Source organism: Vicugna pacos, chromosome 12 (assembly GCF_048564905.1).
Source record: "Vicugna pacos chromosome 12, VicPac4, whole genome shotgun sequence".
Classification (NCBI taxonomy): domain Eukaryota; kingdom Metazoa; phylum Chordata; class Mammalia; order Artiodactyla; family Camelidae; genus Vicugna; species Vicugna pacos.
This window is the reverse complement of record NC_132998.1, coordinates 60,567,734-60,588,555: the sequence shown is the minus strand read 5'-3', so window position 1 is coordinate 60,588,555 and position 20,822 is coordinate 60,567,734. Positions and strand designations below refer to the sequence as shown.

At 47.1% G+C, this 20,822-nt stretch overlaps 2 protein-coding genes across 3 annotated transcripts in view; one reads left to right on the top strand and one right to left on the bottom strand.

The window, feature by feature from the left end:
* Nucleotides 1–93: 93 nt before the first annotated feature.
* On the top strand, nucleotides 94–9,825 carry NAGA (alpha-N-acetylgalactosaminidase). Its single transcript, XM_006207142.4, has 11 exons — nucleotides 94–228; nucleotides 1,841–1,921; nucleotides 2,360–2,451; nucleotides 3,267–3,402; nucleotides 3,921–4,092; nucleotides 4,564–4,741; nucleotides 5,068–5,162; nucleotides 5,866–6,027; nucleotides 7,305–7,502; nucleotides 8,573–8,716; nucleotides 9,165–9,825. The coding sequence occupies exons 3-11, from the start codon at nucleotides 2,436–2,438 to the stop codon at nucleotides 9,297–9,299; spliced, it is 1,236 nt and encodes a 411-aa protein (XP_006207204.1). The 5' UTR covers nucleotides 94–228; nucleotides 1,841–1,921; nucleotides 2,360–2,435; the 3' UTR covers nucleotides 9,300–9,825.
* Nucleotides 9,826–18,856: 9,031 nt separating this feature from the next.
* WBP2NL (WBP2 N-terminal like) overlaps nucleotides 18,857–20,822 on the bottom strand; it is a 33,349-nt gene continuing 31,383 nt past the window's right edge. For both annotated transcript variants that reach the window (XM_072973615.1, XM_072973616.1), the window contains exons 7-8: nucleotides 20,119–20,189; nucleotides 18,857–19,121 (exon numbers count right to left, since the gene is read on the bottom strand). The gene's annotated coding sequence lies outside the window, so the exon portion shown is untranslated. The remainder of the gene's footprint in view (nucleotides 19,122–20,118; nucleotides 20,190–20,822) is intronic.

Below are 20,822 nucleotides of genomic sequence, written 5' to 3'. Positions count from 1 at the left end.
GGCCCAATCCAGTCTGCGAGGCTCAGCCCAGCTTCCCAGCCACCCAGCCTGGCCCCTGGAGTCGGTGGGATCTCGGCTTCTGGGGATTATCCGTTTCTGCTTCCGCCACTCCCGCCCACCTGCAACGCAGCTTCGGCGCCCAGGCTCTGCGGAGAGTCGGTCCGTAGTTATGTCTGTGGTGAAGGCTGCAGAAGGGCACAACCAAACGGAGGATAGCCCTGGAAGCGGGTGAGCTGAGACCGTCTGCCCATGAACTTGCCGTTTCCCACCTCAAAGTTTTGGCCTTTGCAGTTTCTGCAGCCTAGAATGCTCTTCCTCCTCAACTCTACTCCCTGGCTCTAACGCCTCAGGACTCCTTCACATCACTTAGATCTCAGCTCAGATGTCCCCTCCCTGACCATGAGATGTAAAGGAGCGTACCCGCAGGTCTCTATCACATCCCTGGGTTGTATTTTCATTATAGCACTAACCACTTATTTAAAAACTTTCCTACACTTATGTTTTTATTTCCTGTTTATTACGTGTCTCCTCCACTAAATTTTATTAAGTTAATAATAGAAACCATAATAAATGTGTTAGAAGGCAGTAAGTTCTATGAAAAATATAGACCAGGGACAAGGAGATTCGGAATTGGAGGAGTCGGGAGGTGGCAATTTTAAACAGAATGGTAAGGATAGGCCACACTGGTAAGATGACATTTGAGAAATACTTGAAGCAAATGAGGGAACTACTCTTGCCAAAATCTGGAGGAAGAGCATTCCAGGCAGAGGGAGCAGTGGTCCTGAGGCTTGCTGTGTTTGAGGAGCTGCAGGCAGACTAGTGTAGCACAGTGTAGCACAGAGGCTGTGAGCAGGGGAGAGCAGTAGGAATGGGGTCAGAATGTGTGGGGTGGGGCTTTGTAAATCTGTGAGGGCTGTTACTCCGGACTGAAATGAACAGCCATCACAGAATCTTTAGTGGAGGTTTTGACCTATGTAAAACATCCTTTAAAAAAGGATTACTCTGGCTGCTAAGGAGAGAAAAAAATGTAGGTGGAAGCCTAGTGAGGACCAGTGAGGAGGCTGCTGGAGTAATCCAGGCAAGATGTGATGTGGGCTGGGAGAATAGAGAGAGGTGACCAAATTCAGGATGGGTTTTGAAGGCAAAGAAGGCAGCTTTTGCAGAGAGATTGGATGTAGGGAGTGAGGGAAGGAAAAGGAAAGGAGGACTCCAAGGTTTTGGCTTGAGCACCTGGAAGGAGATCTGCCATTACCTTATGGAAGGGGCAGGTGGTCGGGTTGGGGCCAGTAATATTCGAGATGCCCAGTGTCTAGCCAAGTGAAGGTGCCAGGAATAAAGTGTTTGGTATCTAATAGTTGCTTAATAAATATTTGATGAATGAAAGAGGAAGGAATATTAGAGTAGCTAGATAAGCATAATCGGTGCCCCAAGTGTCAGGCAGGAAAGGAGAGGCTCCCGGCTTTTCAACAGCTGTGTCCCCACCTGGTTTGCTTTCCCCACCCATCCTCCTCCTAGTGCCTATTCATCATACTGTTTCTGAGCCGCTTGCTAAGGGCCATGCTTCAGCACATTCTCTTATTTTTCTTAACAAAGCCTGCAGCAGGTATTCAGCGATTTATTGAGCGTCTACAGTGCACTATCCTTGCCTTCAGGGGCCCCGCAGAAATGAAAGGACTAGCCTCAGAGGGAACCTTGCTCATGCCTGCCTTGGGAGAGCGCAGAGCTGATGCTCAAAGGAGGCGGGGCCTTGGGAGGTTCGGAGGGCTTACTGGGACCATAGAGGGCGAGGCACGACGTTGCTAGGGGATTCTGATAGGTTTCGCTGGTTTGCTGCCGTCAGGCCCCGCCCCTCTGGAACGCTGTAAGCAAGTCAGGTGACTGCCGCCGTAGTCGCCTCTGGAGGCAGAAGCGGGCGGAAGGGGTAAGTGCCGTGGGTTGTGGCCTCTGCGAGGAACGGGGAGGGGGTCCCCATGCTAAAGCGCTGGGTCTGCGGTCCTTGGGGGCGGGGGACGACAACACAGACCGAGTGGGAGTCCGGAGCCTGGTCCCGGCCCGACGCCTCCGTTCTTCCCGGGTGTCCTCGAGCCTGTTGTTCCCTTTCTCTGGCCCCGACCTGGCAGAGGGCCGCCCTTGGGCGCTTGGCGTTCCAATCACTGGAGAGGGGGTGAGGTCTAACGTCCAAGACATCTTGTTCAGTATTTATGAAGAAAGAAACCAGGCTCGCGGAAGTGATGGCCGGAGGAGGGGGTAGGGGCTGTGAGGGCGGCTTGAGGACCCAATGTGGGATCTACACCCAAGGTTAAGGGCGGCAGGGCTAGCCAGGCAATAGTGACCTCAGTGCTTTTCTAATGTTTCTTAGCTTCCAAAGCCCAACATACAAAGCTGGTAAAAGCAGAGCAGATCTGGTCAGGTCCTGAGACGCTGAGTCCAGAGCAATGTTGCTGAAGACAGGTATCTACACTGGTGGGGATGTCTCTGGGTGGGTAGGTGACCAGTTGCAGATGGAGGCTGCCTGGAGGAAGTTCCAGCCCAGTGGTGTCTGGGTCGCCTTCCCTGATGTGGGTATGTGGGGAGACATGTTCCTCTTATTCTTGGAAGTAGGCCAGGAAAAGAGAAGGAGATGTTCCCCACCTAGGTATCAGTTCCCCTCCAAAGAGGCCTCTTCATTTCTCGCCCTCTGTCACCCAAAGCACAGAGGCCCTATCGCATGTAACATCAGCATGTACTGAGACCAGCCCTGTAAATTACAGTAGTTCTTTCCATCTTACAGGTAAGGAAACTGAGTCCTTTCCCTTTAGGGAAAGTGAGCTGCTGGGTGCAGATCCAACCTGGCTGACCTCTTAAGCCCTTCTGAAGCCTCTTGGGTGTCTGTGGAGAGCAAAGAGCCTTGGATGGGACTCAGGAGACCTGGAGTCTAGCTATAGTGTACTGTCAAGTTCTGCGTGAAAGGAGTGGGAGGAGCTGGTCAGGGTGTAAAAAGAATATGACCTCAGGTGTTAAATTTTTGATAATTCCAGCACTACTTTGGCAACAACAAGTGGGGACCCAGGCCTCAAACACACTGCCGTACCCCAGGCACCATCCATTCACTGTGCTGCAGGAGCCAGCAGTTGCAGGAAGTGCCTATTCCACCTTAAGCTCAGGAGTCTAGTTCGCCTAATGTGCCGGCCAGCAGCCTCTGCAGGGCTGGGCAGCATGTGGATGCGGCGGGGTGAGGGCTGGGGCTATAGGGGCCACTCATAGTCATCCTTCCAACCCCCCTGCAGTGCTCTTGCTGGCCTTGGTGGCCCAGGTGCTGATGCTGGACAATGGGCTCCTGCGGACGCCACCCATGGGCTGGCTGGCCTGGGAACGCTTCCGCTGCAACATTGACTGTAACGAGGACCCAAAGAACTGCATCAGGTGAGTAAGGCCTGCACCACCTGACAAACCTTGTCTAGAGGCCCCCCAGAGTGGCAACAGGGAGTGGAGGGTCAGCTAGAAAAGAGGGTAGGGTTACAGCCCCCGATCCCAGAGAGAAAGCAACCACAGGTGACTTGGGGGACATCTGACACTTGGCCTCGTGACCAGCTTGGGGCCCCTGTGGGGACCTCAGGCCTGGGGGCAGAGACCTTGCAGAAGACCTCTTAGATAATGGGAAGGAGATAACTGTTAAGGGCCACACGTGTTTCCCCTGGTTCTTGGCCCGGGGGCCAGACCACTCCTTTTTCTCCACCCTGCTTATGGCCCGGTATAATCCTTGGTGTCCTTTACACTTCTTATTTGGCTTAGTCTTCAGCTGACAGCTAGGCCATGGTACTCATAGCCTGATTCACACTCAGAGCATCTAAGAAGTCAGAAGAGCTCTGAGGAAGAGGGGCGGGGTTAGGGTTTGGCCCATGCTGGGCCACTGAGCTGCCCCATCCCCTGCCCCTTGCCAGTGAGTGGCTCTTCATGGAGATGGCTGACCGGCTGGCACAGGATGGATGGCGGGACCTGGGCTACGTGTACCTTAACATCGATGACTGCTGGATTGGTGGACGTGATGCCAAAGGCAACCTAGTGCCTGATCCCAAGCGCTTCCCCAACGGCATTGCCTTCCTGGCTGACTATGTGAGCCCCACCCCAGCCCTCCCTTCTGGACTGAGGGCCAGACAACTCTTTCCACCCCACCCCATTTAGTTTCTAGAATCCTTGCTTGAGAACTCACTGGTGGAGGAAATAGATAAATCAACAGCTAGTTTTGGTCCACTGTGGTGGGTGAGACAAAGAAGAACATCTTGCCCAGTGTGGGATTTCAGGAAGGTTCTCTGGAGGAAACAATTCTTGAGCTGATACCAGAGGGACAGCATTCAAGGCAGAGGGGATGGCATAAGCAAATGCCTAGAGGCCAGAAACAGCTCATGCAAGGTGTGTGTGTTGGAGGGAGGGGAAACACCGTAGTTGGCAGAGGCCAGGTCAGCAAGCTAAGACCCTTTCCTTTGGGCTTTGGGGAGCCATTGAAGGTTTTAATGGTCAGATGTGCCTGTGAGGCGGTTCCCTGAGGGTTCTGCCTGAGCCCACTATGTTCTCAACCCCTCACAGGTTCACTCCCTGGGCCTGAAGCTGGGCATCTACGAGGACATGGGCAGCTTCACCTGCATGGGTTACCCAGGCACCACACTAGACAAGGTGATCCAGGATGCTCAAACCTTCGCTGAGTGGAAGGTGGACATGCTGAAGCTGGATGGCTGCTTCTCGACCCCTGAGGAACGGGCCAAGGGTGGGTCCCACAGCTGGCTGGGGGCCGTCGGGTAGACAGGGAAGGGTGGCCCTGGAAGGCCCACCAGTGCCCATGTGGCTGAGTGTGTCTGTCTGTATGGCCCCTAGGGGATAGCATTTCCCAGTTTCCCTGGGATCTTGGCTCCCAGGCTCCCTAAAGATGGGTCGGCACCATGCATCACCTGGGAAGTGTTTGCAGCTCTGGGTACAAGGGAAGTACCTCCTTGTTTGAGCCTTAGTTTCTCATGTCTGGTGGGAGGTTTGGGTTGAAGCCCCAGATTTTGTCTTTTGTCTCTGTCCTAAAACACGGGGATTGGACTTCTCCAGGGTACCCCAAGATGGCTGCTGCCCTGAATGCCACAGGCCGCCCCATCGCCTTCTCTTGCAGTTGGCCAGCCTACGAAGGGGGCCTCCCCCCCAAGGTAAGCCATTGCACCCACCCAGCAGTGCTCCCGTACCCAGGCCTCCTTGCCTTCTGTGCATTCAGTGATGCTATCATCATAGTTGTCCACATGCTGATCTATAGGTCTAGGAGGGGGTCATAAGGACCCTAGAGGGGGACTGAGCCAGCCCAGGGTCTTAGAGACACTTGTCGGGTGGGCTGAAGTGATGGGTTTCCAAGGTATGGGAAGCACATGTTGTGTGCTGACATAGCACGCGGCAAGCAGTCAGAACCCTGGGTTGTACTCAGTGGGCTAGGAGATCCAGAAGGCTGGTGAGGCCAGGAAGGTGGGGCCTAGCCTCTGAAAGGCCTTGTGGGCACTTCACCAGGGGCCTCTTAGCATGTAAGATGCTAGACAGGGTGGAATCAGACCTTCAGACCAGACGGAGAATGCTGGTAGAGGGTGGGACTCTCACTGAGAGAACACAAGGGTGGGTGTGTGGTGGGGAAAGTTATGGATACGCCAGCCTGGGTCCGTACCCTGGGCTTGGCACCAGCACTCATGGAGGGGAGGCCTGGACAGCCCCCAAGCAGGGCTGCTCTCTCTGAACATGCCCAGGACCTGCTCTCTTCTCCCTTCCCCACCCTGTGTGTCTCCTGCTGAGGCTCCCCAGCCTGTGTGCAGGCCTCCAGGCAGTGGAGTGTGACTCCGTTGCTGGACTCGGCCTTCCCCTGACATGCAGGTGAACTACAGTCTGCTGGCAAACACCTGCAACCTCTGGCGCAACTATAACGACATCCAGGACTCCTGGAGGAGTGTGCTCTCCATCCTGGACTGGTTTGTGAAACACCAGGACATTCTGCAGCCAGTGGCAGGCCCTGGACACTGGAATGACCCAGACATGGTACCAGCATGGAGGGGGATGGCCCAAGGTCCCCTGCGTCCGGCCCACTCACTGCCCACTGCCCTGTGCTGTCTTCCTGAATGCTCTAAATCAGGTTCTAGATCAGTTTCTCTGAAATGTGTCCTTGAACCATCCATGTTCGACTTGCCTTGGGAGCTTGCTTACAATTCTGTTCCCAGGGCCCCACCCCCACCTTTTGGATCAGAATGTTCAGGGAGGGCCTGGGAATGCCCATTGTTAACAATCTTCCCAGGCAGTTCTGTTTCTTGAAGCTTGAGAACTCGATCTGTAGTGACTGTTGTGTGAGACATTATTCCTCTCAAGAGTGAAGGTTATGAACAGTCCACACTCTCTTGCCATTCCCTCCTGAGACTGTCTCTGCCAGGGCTGCCTCTGACCCCTCTTTCAATGCTCTGTACTGTTACCCTCCCGCACAGCCTCCAGAACTGGTCCCTCATACCTACCTTACTCATGGCCCTGATGACTTACACTTCTTTACAATTTATCTTACAGTTTTATAGCTGTCTCGTCATTTAATTGACAGGCATTTACTGTCAGTGATGATTATAATAATTACAAATACTAGGCCAGATGGAGATGCGCTTGGAGAAACAGAAATTCACCTGCTTTTAAGTTCTAGTTCCAGCTCTGCTGCATACCTTGGGCACTTAATTTTTTTGGTGCCTCAGCTTTGTCAATTGGAAAATGTATATAATATTATTTTAAATGTTAAAAGGATGACCCTTTAAATGTTTGGCACAGCTTGGTACATATACAGTGCTTAATTGGTGTCACTAAGTATGCAACCATGTTGTATTAGCAATAATCATTTGTGTCCTGTTGGTGGATTGGTTGCCCTGGGGTCAGGGGTTCCCACTGGTCCACTGTGTGGTTAGGGCAGGTGGGTGGCTAGTGGTAGGAGCAGAGACTCTGTCCAGGTCTGGTTTCCTAACACCCTGGCTGTATTCTTGACTTGCATGTTCCAGTTTATAAATGCTTTTGGCAACAGGATCCATCAGATCCTCTGAACAACCTGTGATATGGTCAGAGCATAATATCTCCCCATATTCTTGGTGCAATATCAAGCTGAGGCTCAGATGAAAAGTGAGTTGACCCACCCTAAGGCCTCCCTGCTGGGGAATGGTGTTTGCAGAACCAGGTCTCACACGTGGCTGTCTTCCCCTTCTCAGTCTTCTCCTGTGACAAGTTCAGGGTTGGTCCCCATGCCCACTGCCCTGAAGAGGGCAGAGCTGAACACTCCTCTCTTCTGCTCCTAGCTGCTCATTGGGAACTTTGGCCTCAGCTTCGAGCAGGCCCGGGCCCAGATGGCCCTGTGGACGGTGCTGGCGGCCCCCCTCTTCATGTCCACAGACCTGCGTACCATCTCCGCTCAGAACATGGACATTCTGCAGAATCCACTCATGATCAAAATCAACCAGGATCCCTTAGGCATCCAGGGACGCAGGATTCTCAAGGTACTGGGGTATGGGGGGAGGGGAGGGCAGGCTGAGGGGCTAGGCACCCCTTAAAACAAGGCTGCAAGCCTGGAGGTTAAGAAGTGGGGGTCTGGGCCTCTGAAATCTGCTCAGTTCCTCCTGGTTGCATTCAGTCAAAGACTCTACCAAGAGCTACTCCAACCGTCCCCCACTTGCTTGGGTAAGAGCAGGGCCAAAGCAGGAATGGGGTTTGGGGAAGGGAAATATCACAAGTGCACCCAGGAACAGTGAACAGTGTGGCCCTTAGGTTTAGAAGTACGAGACTTCTGCACAAGTCTGTAATGTCTGGCAAAGAACTAGGGCTTCCTTCCAGAGTTTAAGAGTTTACAACTATTACTAGTTCTAGTGTTTACTCTTTACTGAATACCTACTGTGTGCTGGGCATTCTAGATACATTTTCTCAGAAGGCAGATGCTCCTTCCCTATTTTACAAATGAGGAAACTTAGACTTGGAAGAGTCTCAGTAACTTTAGTCCAAGGCCACACAGCTGGTTAGCGGTGCAACAGAACTAGACGCCAGCAGGGTGGCCCCAAAGCTTGTGCTCTTTGCACAGATCCTTGCCTCTCTAGTAAAAAGCAATCGACACCACTATAGAAGGCCCTGTTGAACTGGTGATGCCCAGAGGTGATAACTAACCTCTGCCAGAGGAGCTGAGGGTGGAGCCAGGCCCAGGGACCTTCCAGAGGATGGGGGTTCACCCTCCTGGATGCTCGGGGCAGAGCTCATCATTCCTGCTGGATGGTGCCCTCCACTCCAGTGCCAGCAGTTGTCCACATCTGTGAGCTCTCTGAGGCTGGACCTCATGCAGCATTTGTCTCTGTCCTAGCATGGGCCTGGCACAGAGTACATGTCAGGGAGCATCTGCTGAGTCAGGGAAGGAAGGTAGAGTTAGGTAAGGTGAGGCACTGGAGGGCTGTGGTATCCCCTCCAAGCTTCTGCATGACACAGAACTGTGGGCTGGGGGTCCCAGAGCTCTAGGAAGGGTTGGGAAGGGGGCTCAGGGCCTGTTGAGCAGGGACCCCAGCCAGTAGCCATATTCTGTAACCAGGAGAAATCCCACATTGAAGTGTTCATGCGGCCTCTAGCCAACGAGGCCAGTGCCTTAGTCTTCTTCAGCCGCAGGACGGACATGCCTTATCACTACCACTCCTCCCTCGCCCGGCTGAACTTCACCAGCGCCAACACGTATGAGGTAAGTGCCTGGCTACTTGCAGAGCTGTGGGTTTCCCTGGAGGGTGTTGCTGGGTTCTCCCTCACACAGGGGCCTTGCACTCACACTTCCTCCCCTAAGCCGTGGGCCTTGGGTCCTCTGGCTGGTGCTGTTCTCTACACTGCTGTTTTCAAGCTACACAAATGAACTGCTGTGTGTAAATGAGCCCTGTCAGCCCCTGAGGCTGTGTGCTTCCCCTCTCAGTTCTTGCTGGCACATTTCTCAGGTTCTCGGTGGGCTGGGCCCTCACCACTGCCTGTGTTCGGGCATCTGTTGGCTTTGCCAGAGGAGAAGTATGTGGATTCAGGTGCCACCTTCTGTGGGGCATACTGCAGCCCATCACAGACAGGCCAGGCTTTTCCATCCTCTGCGGGGAGGTCTCTGCACAGCTATTCTTGGTGTAGCATTAGTGATGTCCTTCCCCCTGCAGGCCCAGAATGTCTACACGGGTGATGTCATCAGTGGCCTCCAGGACACAACCAACTTCACAGTGATCATCAACCCTTCGGGGGTGGTGATGTGGTACCTGTATCCTGTCAGGAAGCTTGGGATGCCCCAGCCATGAGGAGCTGGCACATATGATAGGCTGTGGCAGCACCACTGAGCCCAGACCATGGTGGTTCCACGTGCTGAGGGCCAGGAGGTGGGGTTCTCTGCTACCCAGGCCTGCTCGGTGACCTGACCCCATCAGACCCAAAGTGCAATCCCAGGGCTAGGTTCTGTGCCCTGCCCGTGCATGAACTCTCTTGGAAACTTGTCTTGGGTAAGTTTCCTGTAGGCTTTCTGACTCTCTACCTCACCCCAGATGCACAGCCCCAAATGTTGCTGAACAACTCAGCCAGCCTCCTGAGCCCCCACAGGCAGGGGCATTAATACCCATCAGGACTCTAGCCTCTGACCTTCTTTTTGTTGACTTTGGAATCAGGATTGGGAATTTTTCTTATAATTAGGCGAGGAGCTCTGACCTTTTGTCAGGAACTCCTATGAACTGTGTGATTGACTTTCCTGCCCGGAGAAGGCCTTGCAGGCTGACACTGTCTGGGCGCGACGTTGGTTTCCTTGGGTCACCAATAAAGCTGTTCTTTGGTCTAGTAGTTGTAATATGGATCTGGGGCCATGGGCATCTTCAGGTAGGGACTCTGGGTGGCACTACATAAGGTGCTGGTTTCAGATTTCGCCTCACATGGAAGATGACTGACATCTTCTGGCCCCTTATTCCACAGTGACCTACAGATTGTATGTCTAGCCATGCCAGACTTGCCTCACACCACAGTCATCTCTCTCTGCTCAGCACAGTGGTGGTGGTGATGACACAGTGAGTCAAAGCAGTGATGTTCCCAGGCCCTCTTCCCCACTTTCAGATGTTACAGGGTCTGTCAGCCACTAACCCCACTTACCAGCCCCTCTGCTTTACAGCGAAAGGCCCTCATCTACTAAGGAACTTTGTCTTACTGTCTTTGGCACCTTTCAGCTCATCTCCGCATTTCCGTTGAGTGGCACTCAGGGTTGGGTGCAGGTGAGGGCAGTCAATTCTGCCTTTCTCCTACAGGGCCTGTACAACTTGTCCTCTGCCCACCAGGGCCCCCCAGGTCCCCCAGTTTCTCTTCTCCTAACCTGGCTGTAGAGGAGATTCAAATCGCTCAGCTGTGTCCAAAGAAAGGTCTAGGGGCTCTTTGTGTTTTTAAATATATTTCCTGCTCCTTCTCCTAGGGAAAGGGGTATCAAAGTAAAACGATGGCAGGTTCTTGACTGCCTTCCTTTGGTTCCTATTGTCCAAGTCCTCTAAGGCCTCAGGGCCCCTGTCTTCCCTGGTGGCTCTCATTCCTCTTTGGAAAGCTGGCAGCAGAGCAGGACAGGTAGGTTCTCCTTGTGCTTTGAATGTGGGAGCACCCAGTGCTCCAGGCCTCGCACCATCCTGCCCTGTGGGAACTCTTCTGGGTGGATCTCCCATGTTCCCCCCTTTGGGATTTGAGGTCCTTAAATGTTTAGAGTATAGTATAAAGAACTCACAAGTGCACCTTTCATTGAAGGTTACTGGAGCTTCACTGATTGAGTCTAGGGTTATCAGAGAATGCTCCCTTTCCCCGGTTGATTTTTTTTTTCGGTGGGGGGAGGTAATTCGGTTTATTTATTTATTTCTAGAAGAGGTACTAGGGATTGAACCCAGGACCTCGTGCATGCTAAACATGTGCTCTACCCTTGAGCTATACCCTCCCCCTCCCAGTTGATCTCTTGAGCCTGGGGGTCACTCAGGAGGACAGAATCCTACCTCATCCCAAGCCTCTGCCCCTTGAGGCCTGTCACCCTGTACACAGCTCCAGCTTTGGGTCTTGGTCATAGTGCTGTTCAAGCCCAATGGAATGGTCTTAGGTGGGAACACTTCTTTTGCCAGCCCCAGGAAAGAAATCTCCACCACCCTGGGATATGCTGGAGTACAGTGGTTGAGACCAATAGACTTAGGAGTTGGGGCCAAGGACCAGCTTGGATTTGACCAGTCAATTCCTTTCCTTTCCAGACCCAGAGATAGTTACATGTTTTTACTTACTGTATAACTTGTCCTTCTATTCTGAGGGTACCTGATTTATTCTCTTTAACCTTTATTCTCCTAACACACACCCTACCTATCTTCCAAGACATTGTTTTACTCCCTATTGCCCAAGGTCAGTTAGGGACTCAGTTATTTTTTCCCCCCGTTTAAGGCAGCCTTGTTTGGACCCAAGGGTACACTTTCCCTTTTAAAAAACTTTTATCGTAGAAATTTTCAAATACAAAAATAAAATGGTGAGTGAACCTCCATGTACCCATCACCCAGCTCTAACAACCATCAACATGTGCAAGTATTTGAAAGCAAATAAAAGACAAGTCTAAACACCACTGTGTAGCTCTAACAGATAAGGTCTTTAAAAGTATGTATGACCTTAGTACAATTTTCCTATCCAACAAAATAAAAATTTTAATCTTATAACCAGTCTGTGTTCATTTTGCCCGTTGTTTCAAAACATTTTTTCCATAGTTTATTTGAATCAAAATCCAAGCAAAGGGTCAACAAAAATGGTCCAGTAAGAACTACCAAAAGTTTGCTCTCTCTATAAAAGCGATGAAGATCCTACCATATATTATCAGAATCAACTTTCACAGAACTCTGGAAATTAACCAAAGGCTTGCAATAACCCAGAGAGTGTTCAGTCAAGGACAGTAGACTTTTGGTAAGAACAGCAAGCTTTGCACTGTTTTTAACTTACCCTAGTACCAGATTTTAAATCAGCTATTTAGAATATGTTCAAAGAGCTAAAGGAAACCATGTGGAGAGAACTAGAGGAAAGAATAGAATGATAGATATATTCTCACCAAATAGAGAGTATCAGTAAAGAGAAAGAAATTACAGAAAGGAACCAAATAGAAATTCTAGAGTTGAAAAGTATAATAACAGATAAAATTTCACTAGAGGGGCTCAGCACACATGACCAGGCAGAAAAAATAAGCAAACCTGAAGACAGGTCTGTTGACATTAACTATCTAAGGAATGTAAAGAAGAATGAAGAAAAATTAACAGAGGCTCAGAGACCTATGAGATACCACCATGCAATATACACAGAGAAGAGAAAGGGCAGAATATTTGAAGAAATAATGGCTCAAAACTTTCCATATTTGATGACATCAGAAAGCTCAACAGAATCCCAGTAGGATAAACTCAGAGATCCATACCTAGACACATAAACTCTCAGAAGACGAAGGGAGAATTTTGAAAGCAAGACAGAAGTGACTCATCACATATGAGGGAAAATACTTTGAGATGAATGAAAACAAACATACAACGTACCCCAAATATTAAAACACAACCTACCAAAACTTACGGAGTGAAAGTAGTGATCAGAGAGAAATTAATAGCTATAATTTGCCTATATTAAAAAGAGTGAAAAGATAACCCACACAATGGGAGAAAATACCTATAATTAAAATATCTTATAAGGGACTTGTATTTAAAATATTAAAGAACTCATGGCTCAATAAAAAGACAACCTAACTTTAAACTGGGCAAAGGATCTGAATAGACATTTTTCCAAGGAAGATAATGCAAATGGTTAATGCTCAACCTCACTAACCATTAGGGAAATGCAAGTAGAAACAAGAGTGAGATACCACTTAACACCCAAAAGGGGGCTAGAATGAAAAAGTCAGATAATAATAAATGCTGACAAGGATGTGGAGAAATTGGAACCCTCATACGCTGCTGGTAGGAATGTAAAACTGGTACAGCTACTGTGGGAAATGGTCTGGCAATTCCTTGAATGATTAAACAGAGTTACCACATGACCCAGCAATTCCACATCTAGGTGTGTACCCAAAAGAAGTGAAAACATATGTTTACACAAAACCGTGTACACAGATGTTTCTAAAAGCATTGTTCGTAATGCCAAAAAGTGGAAGCAAGTTACATGTCCTCCAGCTGATTAATGAATAAGCAAAATGTGGTTAACCATACAATGGAATATTATTCAGCCACAAAAGTAAAGTACTGACACATGCTACAACATGGATGAACCCTGGAAACAAGCTAAGGGAAAGAAGCCAGTCACAAAAGGACATATTATATGATTCCATTCACATGAAAATCCAGGATAGGGAAACTGACAGAGTATATTTAGTGGCTGCTTAGGGCTGGGTGGGGAGGATGGGGGAATAGGGGATGACAGTTAAGAGGTACAAGGTTTCTTTTTGAAGTAATGAAAATGTTCTTAAATTGACTGCAGTGATGGTTGCATATATTTGTGAATATACTAAAAACCATTGAATTGTACAAATTAAATGGCTGAACTGCATCTCAGTAAGGCTGCTTCAAAAAAAAAAACCCACACCCATGTTCACTGCAGTTATTATTCACAATAGCTAGGATATGTAAGCAGTCCACTGATGGATGAATGGATGAAGAACATATGGTATGTACATACATGCGATGGAATATTATTCAGCCTTGAAAAGGAAGGTAGTACTGTCGCATGCTACAACATTGATGAACCTTGAGGATATTGTGCTGAGTGAAATAAGCCAGTCACAAAAGAAAAATACTGTATGATTCCATTTATATGAGGTATCTAAAGTAGTCAATTTTATAGAAACAGAAAGTAAAGTGGTAGTTGCCAGGGATTTAGGCGAGGGGGGAAATGGGAAGTTGTTCAGTGGGTACAGAGTTTCAGTTTTGGGAAATGAAAACATTCTAGAGATCCACTAGATCTCACACAGTGTGAGTATAGTTAACACTACTGCAGTGAACGCTTAAAAATGGTTAAGAAGATAAAGTCTGTTGTGTTTTTTACTACAATAAATAAGTAAGACTGAACCAGAAGATGCCCAGCATTTTAGGAATGATGGCCGTGGACAGGCCCAGGTCAGGAGTCCAACATGGCTAGAATGTAGTCATGGGCTCGTGGAGAATGCACTCTGGATCACAAAAGGACAGCAGCATTCCCCAGGAACGCAACAATACACACAAAGAAAAGGGAATCCAATCCAGGCGTGCACATCTTCCAGCCCTGGGATGCCCAAGAGGAGGAATGAAGAACGATGGAACTGGGTATCACTAGGAATAGACATCCTCTCTGCCACTACTGGTGATTGTGCTTATCAGAGTTAGACGTCAGCCTCCCATTAATGACCCTTGCTCTGTTCCCTTCTTTTTCCAGACTCCTGGTAAAATGCAAAATAATACTGTAATATTCCCTTTCTCCCATTCAATGTTATCCAAACTTTTCTGCCAGCCTTACCTAAACATCAGATGGCTCCAGGAAGAGAGCCAGCCTCACTCTTCTCCAGGTCATTCCCATCCATGAAAGGGTGAACAAGAAGAGAGGAGAGAAGAATATCACCTGTCAGTTGGATATTCAAGGTAAAGGGTAAGAATTTTTAGAGTAGGGTGATGTCAGCAACATGGCCGAATAAGATAACCCTCACATATCCCTTCACTCAACAACAATTTGACATCCATCCACAGATGAAGTGCCTTGTGGGATCTGTGGGATCTAGTGCCATATGCCAAGGAGCCCAGGAAGAGTCTTGCCCACCCATGCATCAGGTAATAGGCATACAGACTTCAGTCCTAGCTGAAGGCCCTGCAGTGGCCTGTGAACTGGCTCCAGCCCCTCTCAGCCACAGTCTGGGAGACCCTGGAGAGCACCGTTTTAGACAATCATCCATAGATGAGAGAACCTCTGTGGAGGTCCAGGTTTCCAGTGGAGAAGTTTCAGCACACTACTAGAGAAAGAAAATGCACACACTGGAGAGGAGAAGAGGAAGAGTTCGACTTTACCCACATCACCCCTCCCCCAAGGCAGCACAGCTTAGTGCAGAGGGAGAAGCTCTTGGCCCTTGATTTCTCCCACAAAGGAAAGTGAAGAATGTGAATGAGCGCCTGGCTTCCCTAGCTGTGTGGGACATTGCCAAAGAGGCCCATTCCTATCTTTCTATCCAGAGTAGTAAGTCATGAGCTGCTTGATGCAGGAATGGGGAAAGGCTGGAAGAGCAGCAGATAGGACTCTTGGAGGGCATTAAAGGGATGTGGATCTTACTAACTGTGCTGCAGATGCCAAGAAGCCTGCCCATGAGCTGCTGGAACACTTTGCCTGCAGATTCTCCCACCTGGCCTGTAGACACCCCCAGGGCTCCATGCACCTCACCCACTCACACCCCACCCTGTGTCCAGCTCTGTGCACACTCCTGATGGTGGTGAGAGTGAGCTTTGGAAGATGGCTTGTGAGCACACGTAGAAAGCCAGCATGAATCTGTAGGCCAGGGAGAAACTATAAATTTGAACTTTAGCTCAGTCCTTGGGAAAACAAAAGGGAGGCTGTCAGCACCTGGCTCGGAGTGTTGCAGGTTCAAGAGAAGGTATATAAGCTTAAGAATTCTGCCACCAGAGGGAGCAAGTATCATGGAGGAATGTATCCATAGACAGATGGCTGGGAAGGCCTCAGAATCTGGCAGGACTGATGGAAGAGATTTCACTCCCCAAGTCACTCAGTAAAAATCAGAGGAGGTGACTGCTACTGCAGGTGTGAAGACAACAATGTGAGACTTCAAGGAACTGAAAAATCAAGGAAACATGACACTACCAGAGGATCACAGTAATCTTCTAGGAACTGACCTCAAAGATAAGGAGGCCTGCACTTTACCTAATAGGGAATTCAAAATAGCTGTTTTAAGGAAGCTCATTGAGCTACAAGAAAACACAGAAGGCAATTCAACAAAATCAGGAAAACAACACATTAATTAAATGAAAATATTACAGGGATATAGAAATCATTTTTTAAAAAGAGCCTAACAAATATTGGAGCTGAAGAATACAATGAATGAAATGAAAAATGCAATGGAGCATCAACAACAGAATGGACCAATCAGAATAAAGAATCTGAATTCAAAGATAGGAAATTTAAAATTACCCAAAGGAGGACAAAGTTAAAAGAAAAAGAATGAACAAAGCCTATATGATCCATAGGATACTGTCAGGAGAAGCAATCGGCAAATTACTGAAGTCCCAGAAGGAGAAGAGTGGGAGACTCGGGGCAGAAAGCTTATTTAAAGAAATAATGGCTGAGAATTCCCAAATCTGGGGAGAGATATGGAAATCCAAGTTCATGAACCTCATAGGTCACTAAGCAAACCCAACATCAAGGGATCTTTTCTAAGATACATTATGATAAAAGTGTCAAAAGTCAAAAACAAAAAGAGACTTTAGAGGCAGCAAGAGAAAAGAAGCTTGTAATTTACAAAGGAATCCCTATAAGGATATCAGTGAATTTCTCCTACAGGCCAGGAAAGAATGAGATGATATACTCAAAGTGCTGAAAGAATAAAATTGCCAACCAAGAATACTTGACATGGCAAAGCTGTCTTTCAGAAATGAAGAAGAGAAAAGGATTACCCAAACAAAAGCTGAGGGAGTTCATCACCACCAGATGTGACTTACAAGAAATGCTGAAAGTTTTTCAAGCTGAAATGAAAGTACACTAAATAACGCAAAAACATATGAAAATACACAATACATTGCTAAGGTAAGTATATAGTCAAATTCAGAATATTCTGATACTGTAACATGGTGGTATGTTAACCACTTAGCTCTAGTATAAAAGCTAAAGGACAAAAGTATTAAAAATAATTATATCCACAATAACTTATTAATGAATCCACAATATAAAAAGAGGTAAATTTTGACATCAAAAACATACAAGGGGGGTGAGTAAAAGGGTAGAGTTTTCATATTTAATTGAAGTATAGTTGTTAGCAGTGTAAAATAAACTGTTGTATCTAGATGTTTTTAAGCCTCATAGTAACCACAAAGCAAAAGCCTACAGCAGATACACAAAAGATAAAGAGGAGAGAAACAATGTACACCATTACAGAAAATCATCAATTCACAAAGGAAGGCAGCAAGGGAGGGACAAAGGCACTGTACAACCGCCAGAAAACTGTAAGATGGCATTAATAAATCTTTACCTATCAATAATTACTCTTGATATAAATGGATTAAATTCTTCAATCAAAGGGCAGAGAGAGTGGCTAGATGGATAAACAAAAAACAAGAGCCAACCATATGCTGCCTATAAGAGACTCACTTCAGCTTTAAAAACACATATAAGCTCAGAATGAAGGAACAGAAAAAGATACTCCATGCAAGTGGAAACCAAAAAAAAGCAGGGATAGCCATACTTGTATCAGATAAAATAAACTTCAAGCTGAAAACTATAACAAGAGACAAAGAAGGTCATTATATAATGACAAAAGGATCAACCCAGGAAAGGGTATAATAATCATATATATATGTGCACCCAACATCAGAGCACCTGAAGACTGAATCATGAAGAAACCGAAAATCTGAACAGACCAATAACCAATAAATAAGGAGATAGAATCAGTAATCAAAAATCTCCCAACGCAGAAAACCCAGGACCAGATAGTTTCCTGCTGAATTCTACCAAATATTTAAAGAAAATTTAATACCCAATCATTCTCAAATTCTTCCCAAAAAATTGAAAAGGAAGGAACACTCTCAAACTCATTTTATGAGACTAGCATTACCCTGAAACCAAAGCCAGATAGGAGCAGTTTAAGAAAACTACAGCCCCAAATTCTCAACAAAATATTAGCAAACTGAATTCAACAGCACATTAAAAGGATCATACCATGCTCAAGTGGGATTTATCCCTGGGATGCAAGGATGGTTCAACATATGTTAATTAATGTAATACACTACATTAATAGAATGAAAGATAAAAGCCATATTATCATCTCAATAGATGCAGAAAAAGCTTTTGACAAAATATACCATCCAAACATTGCCGAAAGAAATTAAAGACCTAAATATGAGAAAACATCCCAGATTTAATATTGTTAAAAGGGGCCCCAAATTAATCTACAGATTCAATACAACCCCTACCAAAATTCCAACGGCTTTTTTACAGAAATGGAGAGCTGATCTTGACATTTACATAGCAAAGGACCCAGAATAGCTAAAATAATCTTGAACAAAAAGGAACAAAGTTTGAAGCCTCACACTTCCAATTTCAAAACCTACTAAAAAGCTAGAATAATAAAGACAGTGTGATACTGGAATAAGGACAGACATATACATCAATGAAATATAATTAAGAGTCCAGAAATAAATCCATATATCCATAGTTAATTGATTTCTGACAAAGACACTAAGACCATTCAATGAGTAAATACTCTCTTTTCAATAAATTATGCTGGGACAACTGTATATTCACATGTGAAAGAATAAATGTGAACCCCTGCTTTATACCACATACGAAATGAACTCAAAATGGATCAAAGACCTAAATGTAAGAGCTAAAACTATAAAATACTTAGAAGAGAACGTAAGTGTGAATCTTAGCGACTTTGGATTTGCAAATATATTTTCCCATTCTGTGAGACTTCAGCCTTATGAAGATCCATCTCTCTTGGAACCAGACAATAAACAGTTGAGTAGGATTAAGTGCAGGGCCCAGCCCGAAGCTGAGAGCCTGGATACATCCAAGCTGCGCTACTGGGCAGCCCCAAGGGACCAGCACCAGGAAATGCGTATCATAGATACCCTCGGAAACAGAGAGCCCAAGGCCACCGCACAGGTATGCAACAGCAAGCAGACTTTAATGAAGGGTGTAAAACCAGGGTGGCCCTAGCTTCTTTGGTTACATTGACTTCTCTTCCCCCCTCAGGACATAGATAGGAAAGAGGCCTGTTTTCTAACAAGAACTCAGAAATCAGTCTCCAACCCCAAACTGTTTCACGTGCTGGTTCAGATCTCTCACTCTTGTTGGCTTGCCTTCAGTTTTCAAGCATTTTCCTTCCTTGAGAACAGGAGTCTTCTCATATTCATCTATGACTTGAGGCACTGGGTATAAGGGAAGGCACCTTGGAATTAAGCTGCCTTTACACTAGCTGTTCCCTCTGCCTACAACACTCTTCCCCAGATATCTGCATGGCGAGCTCCCTCACCTCTTTAGTCCTTCAAATCTTTACTCAACAAGGCTCTATTACAAGTTGCTCCCTCTGCCAACCTCCCTGCATTCCAATCTCCTTTACTTTGCTCTATATTTTTTCATAGCTCTTAACAATTTCTGTCTTTGCTTTTTCTTCAGTTTGAATATGACATGCCTAGTTATATCATATAACATATTAATATTGACTGTATTTTAGTATTACTAGAATGTAAGCTTCATAAGAGCAGGAATTTTTGTTCATTTGGTGGCTGATAACCCAAGAACACAGAAATGGCATACAAGAGGAACTCAACAAATGAGAGGGTGAGTGAAAAGGGAAACCTAGGTTCAGATTCCACCCTGTCACCTACTAACCAGCTGTGTGCCTTAGGCAATTTGCTTCCCCCTCAGTCCCAGTTTCTTCATCTATGAGATTGTGGTCCAAGCACCCACTTCTCTGGATTATGTATGTGAAGTGCCTGGCAGGGTGCTGGGCATGAACAGATAGTTAATAAATGGACTAGCCAATTGACATAATTAATGCCCCTCTCAAACTCTTCACTTCCACATGTTGTAAGTACCCCTTACTGAGGGGCATCACTAAGGCAATTAATGTGGCAGAGACTTCATGTCTGGTGCTGTGATGAGGGAATGAGGCCATGAGGTCATAAAAAACCCAAAGATCTGAGGATTCTCTTTCCTGTGCTACTTGTGCTGACTCAAGTGTTGCTAGTCTAAGGCTCTCAGCAACCCCCACACCCCAGTTACATGGCAACAGATCTGGAACAAATCTATGAGAAATCTGAGCCCTCCTTTGACCTACTAAACCATGTCTGACACAGTCGATTTTCTAAGCCCTCCGATCACCAGGGGTCAAGCCCACAACAGGAAAAGGGACTCAGAGCTCACCAGGATGTCACAGATGTGTGGAAAGGATCAGGCCACTACATGCACAGGAAACTCCTCCTACTGCTTGGCACCTGTGGGTACACATGCACACAGTACAAAATTCAAAAGGTCCAAAAGGGTCTGGAGTGAAAAAACTAAGCCTCGCTCCTAATCCTTTCCCCCAGCCATGCAGCTCCCCAACCCAGAAGCAACCCCTGTAGATCTCTCCAGAGGCACAATCACTCTGCATATGCAAAGAATGGTGGCATAGTAAACACACTATTTTGTGGCTTTTTTTCCCACTTATTAGCTTTTGGAGATTCCTTATTAGTACAGTTTCAGTTACCACATTCTTTTTTAACAACCCAGAAGTATTCCAATGAGAAACAGTTCGGTCATTTTAGACTAGCATTTCAGAAGGGGTCTGTCCTCTGACTGGAGCCTGGAGAATGGAAGGGAGCTGCAGGTGGCACAGTCCACTGCCCTCCCCCATTTTCCTCCCTTGGATGTGGACATGATACCTGGAGGTGATTAGCCAACTTGACCATCAGGTGATAGGACAACATGCTAGGGATAGCAGGGGTGGCAGGCTGGAAGGTAAAAGGAGCTGAGCCCTGGCTGATGTAATTGAGCTGTCACATCAATATGGGTCTGTCTTCCTCCTAGGGTTTTGTTATGTGAGGAAAATTAGCCCTTATTTATTTAAAACAATATGGTTGCTTCTA